This window comes from Natator depressus, chromosome 10, assembly GCF_965152275.1.
Source record: "Natator depressus isolate rNatDep1 chromosome 10, rNatDep2.hap1, whole genome shotgun sequence".
In the NCBI taxonomy this organism is placed as follows: Eukaryota; Metazoa; Chordata; order Testudines; family Cheloniidae; genus Natator; species Natator depressus.
In genome coordinates, this window is record NC_134243.1 from 45,665,998 (window position 1) to 45,671,997 (window position 6,000).

At 60.9% G+C, this 6,000-nt stretch overlaps 1 protein-coding gene across 5 annotated transcripts in view; it reads left to right on the forward strand.

Moving 5' to 3' along the window:
* The window catches only part of SHF (Src homology 2 domain containing F), a 63,458-nt gene extending 58,023 nt beyond the window's left edge, over window positions 1–5,435 (forward strand). For 3 of the 5 annotated variants that reach the window (XM_074965980.1, XM_074965981.1, XM_074965984.1), the window contains one exon: window positions 4,333–5,435. In XM_074965980.1, the coding sequence (XP_074822081.1) occupies window positions 4,333–4,519 (187 nt within the window). In that variant the 3' untranslated portion in view covers window positions 4,520–5,435. The remainder of the gene's footprint in view (window positions 1–4,332) is intronic. The other 2 variants (XM_074965982.1, XM_074965983.1) reach the window with 2 other exon arrangements.
* The last annotated feature ends 565 nt before the right edge of the window (window positions 5,436–6,000 follow it).

A 6,000-nucleotide genomic window follows, 5' to 3' on the forward strand; every position in this document is an offset into this window, starting at 1 on the left:
AGCTGCGTAGGGCACCAGGAAATTTGGGGCCATTTGGTGCCCTACGCAGCTGCGTAGTTTGTGTATGGGTAAGGAAGGCCCTAGATACGGGGTCTGAGTGTGAGCAAACGGCACCGAGCACAGGCAGCCCCGAAAGACCCACCAATTGTGGCCTCCTGAGCCTGAAGCCAATCAAAGGGTTCGGGGGCTACCTCCGATGTTTGCATGGGGCAGCGCAGCTCCCCGGGCACTCACCCCGCTGCTCCTCCAGGCCTGGCGTGGTCCTGCGAGCGGGGAGTGAATTGGGGTGGGAGCGGAGCTGGTTAGCATCAGGAAGGCTGCAGGCCTGCCCAGCCCCATCCAATGCTGGGGGATGGTGACATCATGCAGGCTGGGGAGCAGAATAAAGCCACCCTGCCAAGCTGCATCGTTCTGTTCTGGCTGTTGCGGGGCAGGCAGGGGAAGGAGCTCCCCAGAGGGGTTGAACTCCAGGTCACTCCCTCCCTGCTCGGCTGCTTGGAGCATCAGAGCTGGCCACAGCGTGCCCACATACCAGGAGGACTCTGGTGTCGTTCTGATCCGCTTGCTTTGGTGAGTCAGTGTGATTGGCAGCAGCAGGGCTGTGGCATGCCCTAGAGAAGGGCCCAGATCTGCTCCAAGAATGGATTTGGGGCAGGCCCTGTGGCCTGTATTGGGCAGGGCTCGGATAAGATAGTCACAATGGTGCTTGCTGGCCTTGGAATTGCTGAGTCTGAGCCACCTGGGTCCCCCTCTAGTTCCTCCCAGCAGGCCTCGTTCGGGATCTCTGCAGCAGGATCTCTGCCTGAATGCCCATGTTGTCCGGTCAACACAGGCCCGTCGCTGCAGGGCTGGGTGCCTCTTCCTCTAGCTCAGTGCCCTGAGTATCAGAAGCAGTCTCCAGTGTGTGCCCTGGATGTGTTACCCTTCAACATCTGGCTGTGGCTCCCTGCCTGCCCAGTGAAATCCCTTTCCTCCTGCCTGGAGTGCCTATGGCTGTATAGAGACCCCGGTGCTCAGCGCTGTCCAGGATCAAGGCCACAGACTCTGGCCACCTGCTTTCCAGGCTGCACCACTCCTCTCCTCTGGCCTGACTCTTGCCTGGAGCCCCGGGGCATTCGGTGCTTGGATTTCCTTCTCCCCTCTGGCTCTGGGGTCAGTGGCAGGCTAGCTGAGCGGGCCCCTACCTGGGCAGTGAGTCTCTGCAGAGCCTGGCGAGGGACAGCGGGGCTGGTGAGGGTCTTCTGGCAGTGGGAGAGATGGGAAGTTGCTCTTGTGACCAATTAAATGGTCTCTAGCCCTGACCCCGGGGCATTCCTCCATGTGCCCCCAGCAGGGGATCGCCAGGAATGCTCCCCCTGCTCAGCAGCCAGTGCCTGAGCCCTGCTTTTTGCTCCCTGTGTTAGTCCCCACGGAGGTATCTGGTAGTCATTGTGTGGGATGGCTGCCTGCAGGGCTAATCCATTGCCTTCCATTCCCCTCTCTCCTCCATCAGGAATTAAGCAGGCAGTTTGTATGAGCCATTTGGAATAACCCTTGTGGTTAGCAGGAGCCCATGTTCTCTCTCTCACACACACTCTCTCTCTCTCTCTTCCCCCACCCCATGCCAGAGGTAGGCATTGGTGCTGCCTGCCCATGTCCTGGGGACCCTCTGTGCCATGTTTGCCAGCAGGGATCCAGGCATGGGTGGAGGGTGGTTGGGGTAATGTCTTTGCTGAGCCAGGCATTCTGGGCTGGATGCAGGGCTCGCTGGGGACAGTCTCTGGTTGGTCACAATGGTCGCTTCTGGCCTTAACATCTAGGAATCGGCTCCAGCTGCCGTAGGTGTTGGTAGGAGTGTCTCCCACACACCCAGGCTGGAGTTGGGCTGCTGAGATGGGAATCGTTTCACCTCTACGAGTGGGTTTTATTGTCTGCCTCTGGGAGCCTCCCAGGGAAGAGGAAGGTCCGCTCTGGAGGGAGGGTGGGCGGCCAAGAGCCTGCCCTTTGCCACCATGTGACCTGGCACAAGTCACTATTCCGCTCCGGGGTCAGTTTCCTGGTCGGGGTGGATCCTGGCTGCGAGGAGCTATTAGGGCAGGGATTGCTGCTGCCGGCTCCTGGAGGGAGCACCAGCGATTCTGCAGTTACGGCTGTGCTCTGGGCTCTGTCGTGGGTAAAGTTCCCATACTCGCCTTTCAGGCTGATGTTGTCCAGGCTCGGCTCCGAGCAGCATTGGTTGGAAGCTGCAGCTGTTCTGACCTGCAGGAGAGTGGCAAAATACCCCTTTGCAAACCGAGCATCCCCTGCTGGTGGGCAGGGGCTGGGACTTAGCACCTTCCACCGCACTGCTGGGCTGCTGCTGGGCATGCTCAGTGTGTTCACACGAGGCTCTTGCTGCTGCACTCCCACTGCCCTGCCGCAGCACCAGTGGTTTGCAGGAGAGTGGCTTGCCAGGTGCATGGGGTTGGGTTTCCCAGTGGTGCCCAGACACCTCCCATAGTGCTTTGCATGGTCTAAGAGCCTGGCTAGGGAGAGTGGCTCTGCTCTGCCCTGCAGCATGGGTGAGTCCCCAGGTGGCAGGCTCTGCTTCCCCACCTCCCTCCTCACAACCCCTGCCCACAAAGGACTGCGGCAGTCCCCAGCTGGCACGCAGTCCCTCGGGGCCATGCCTAGCTGGCACAGCTCAGAGCAGCCCCCAGGCTGACTGGGGCTGGGCAGATAGCAGCCAGCATCAGCTGGAGGCACTGCGAATGCGGACAGGCAATCAGTGCCTGGAGCACTGTAATGATCCACAAGCGGGCAGAGTAGAGGCTGGGCATTAGTGCTTCCTGCAAGACTGGTGCAGCCCCAGCTGGCGCAGCGCATGGTACAGAGCTGGGCTTCACCTCAGGCCCTTCCTGCCTCCCCTTGCTGGGAGCTGCCTGCCTCAGCTCAGTCTCTGCAGCAGCACAGCCCCCACCCCAGAATGGCTCAGCTCCTGAGCTCGCAAATGGATTTGAAACCCATTCCACTAATGCAGCCATCAATCCATCGCGGGCACGGCCTCCGCTTGAGTCGCAGCTGCTGCGCGGCAGCGGCATGGGGGAGGGGACTGGCCGCAGCGCAGAGCTGGAGACGGCTCAGCCTAGCCGCCGAGGCTGCTCGTAAGCTATCAATATTTTGTGGTAATGTGCATTCCAGATGCTGCAGACAGGCTGTGGCGCTCCTCGGAGACACAAATTAATAGCAACAGGGCCATTAGCCCGTCACTTGGAATCAGCGGCTGTGGCATTATCTTCCCATGCGGCTCAGCCGGCGCTGGGCCTCGCTGCTCCTGAGGGAGGCTGATGGGATTTTGCGCAGGCCTAGGCAGGAAGCGGAGATGGGACGGGACCTGCTTTCTGGGTCAGGCTGAGGCCCAAAGAGAAGAAGCCGCTGCCCTGGAACGGGCAAGGTGTTCCTGGCATGCGGGTCTGAGGCTGGCAGTGACAGACTGCGCGCTCCCCACTCCTACCGGGTGGGTTGTGGGCAGCAGGTGAACGAGCTCGCAGAGAGCTCCCTGAATGCTAAGAGAGCGTGTGCCCGTCAGCGTGCTGTCCCACAGCAAGTCAGGACCCAGCGGTTCTGCCGCTGGGCCATACAACTGCCCGTGGGTCTGCGGAGCCCTTCTCATAGCAGGGAGTGGTGTCTGGCCAGTGCCCAGGGCCTGGTCCTCAGTGGGGCCTCTGGGAGCTACTGTAATCCAATCACCAACGGGGGGGGGGGGAGCAGAGGGTTGTGGGAAGGTGCCAGGAGATCTTAGATTTCCTTCCCCCTCCCCCCCCCGGGGGATCCAGACAAGGGGATTTGCCGCTTTCCCAAGTGCTGCTAGCCCTGTGTTCCTGGCAAAGCCCTGCTCCCCAGCACCTGCTGGGGCTGCCTGGCCGCCAGGCTGTGCAGATTGTGCCTGAACCCAAAAGTCCCTTTTAGTGCCATTGGCACACTAAGGCATCCTCCGCTCAGACAGCTGTTCAGCAGGCCTGGCACGAATGAGGAGTGGCCCTTACTTGGACCCAGGACCCTGCTGCAGGGGGCCAGCAGGCAGGAGCTCCCGATAACTGGGATGTTTGTTTTCTGCATTAGTTTAGTGCTGCGTGGGGGCTGCAGGTGTAGCAGCCGGCCAGGGCTGAAGCAGCCTGGTGTGTGGAGCTCGGCAGCCCCCTGATGCTGAGTGCCCCGGCACCCCCTTGCACTACGGTCCCATGCTGGAGGGCAGGGCCTGCTGGCAGGTGGCACTAGTGAGCTGTGTGGAGGGCATGCTGCGCCAGCGCTGGGCAGAGCAGGGGGGTGGCACTGCACCCCTCTAATCCTGGCTTTGTCTCTTTGTCCTGACAGGAGCAGCCAGGGTTTCATGCACATGAAACTCTCCCGCACCCAAGAGAACAAATATGTGCTGGGCCAGAACAGCCCCCTGTTTGACAGCGTGCCCAAGATCATCCACCACTACACCAGCCACAAGTTGCCCATCAAGGGGGCTGAGCACATGTCCCTGCTCTACCCAGTGGCTATCCGAACCCTATAGCCTGCTGCGCAGCAGGGAGGTGTCCATGGAGCACCCAGCTTGGGCCTGGCATGTGCGCAGCTCTCCCAGGGAGGCCCACCATCAGTCCTGGCTGGGGCAGAGCCAGGGAAGGGCTCCGGACAGCTGGCCAAAGTACAGACTCACTGGTACAGCTGGCTCTGGGCCCAGCGCTGGGAGTGGCCGGACCACTAGCTGCACTCTGGCTTCTTGCCAACACAGTAGGACGCTTCCCAAACCCTAGGGGATGCGCCCCTTCTCTGGGACCAGCTTGTGTACATACCCCCATGGAAAGACCCAGGTCCAGCTACCACTGTGTCCACCACCCCCTCGCCAGTCTCCTGCCTGCAGGCCTGGCCCAGCTGGCTCCCATGGTTCCCGTTGCCAGGGCTGGGAAAAGAACAGGGGCCTGGTGGAGTCCCAGGGACCAAGGGGGGAATTGGGAGATAATTTATTGCTAAGGCAGGTAAGTGGCCCCTTTCCAGAAGTGCCGAGACCCCTGGCAGTGCTGGCCTGCCCATAGGCAGTGTGAAGGAGCTGAGGGGATGTGCCCATTGTGTATGCCTACACACACACCCACACCCCGATATCACAGAAAATTCCTAACACATTTTTCCACAGCAGGAATAAGACCAGGGGCGGGGGGTGCTATGCCTGCTCCTGACCCGCCCCCGGCCCCCATTGCATTAGAGGGGGCAGTGAAAACCGGATTGAGCCTGCTGGGCTGCTGCTGTGAGACTGTTTCACCATGGAAGAGGTTGTTGGAAGAGGACCACGCCGTGGGACAGGCCCAGGTGGCTAGCTGGCGCAGCTCACTGCAGAGCTGGGTCCATGGGCCCAGGACAATCCGCTACCCTCCTTGGCCAAATGTACACACTGAGTGTGCCGTACCAGCACCCAATAAAGTCATGCAAAGCTGTCAGCCACCCTCCCTGTGAGACGCGGTGCTCGCGTGCACCTGTGCAGCTACAGCTCATGGGGTCTCAAATGATGGGGCTTCCCGGGGAGCTGGGCTGGGAGGGGATACCTGTGAGAAGGTTACTACCCCTCTCCCGACATTGTGTGGCAGTCTGTTCCCTCAGTTTGGGGCTGGGGGGGATTTATTCCTGCAGCATCACCTGGCCAAGAGGAAGGCTCCCAGCCCTTCCCTTTGGAGGGTGGAAAGGCCTGGGTCACCATCAGTGCACATTCGGCCCCATAGTGTTGAGGGTCCTCGTCCCCAGGACCGAGGGCCAAGCTCCTCCAGCTGTTCCCATTGTGAGGATGGAGAGGAGCCAACAGGCTGTTGGCCAGGAGACCCAACTCTGGACCGGAGGCAGCCTGGACACCTTGCAGCCTGTCAGTGGGATTGAGCAGGAGCAAACTCCAACCTTGGGCCGAGCCAGACTCCAGCCAGGTCCATGCTGAGGAGCAACCCCCAAGCATGGGGCAGAACTGCAGGTATGTGCATCTGGTGCAGGATTTACCCTGGGTGTGTGCCCAGC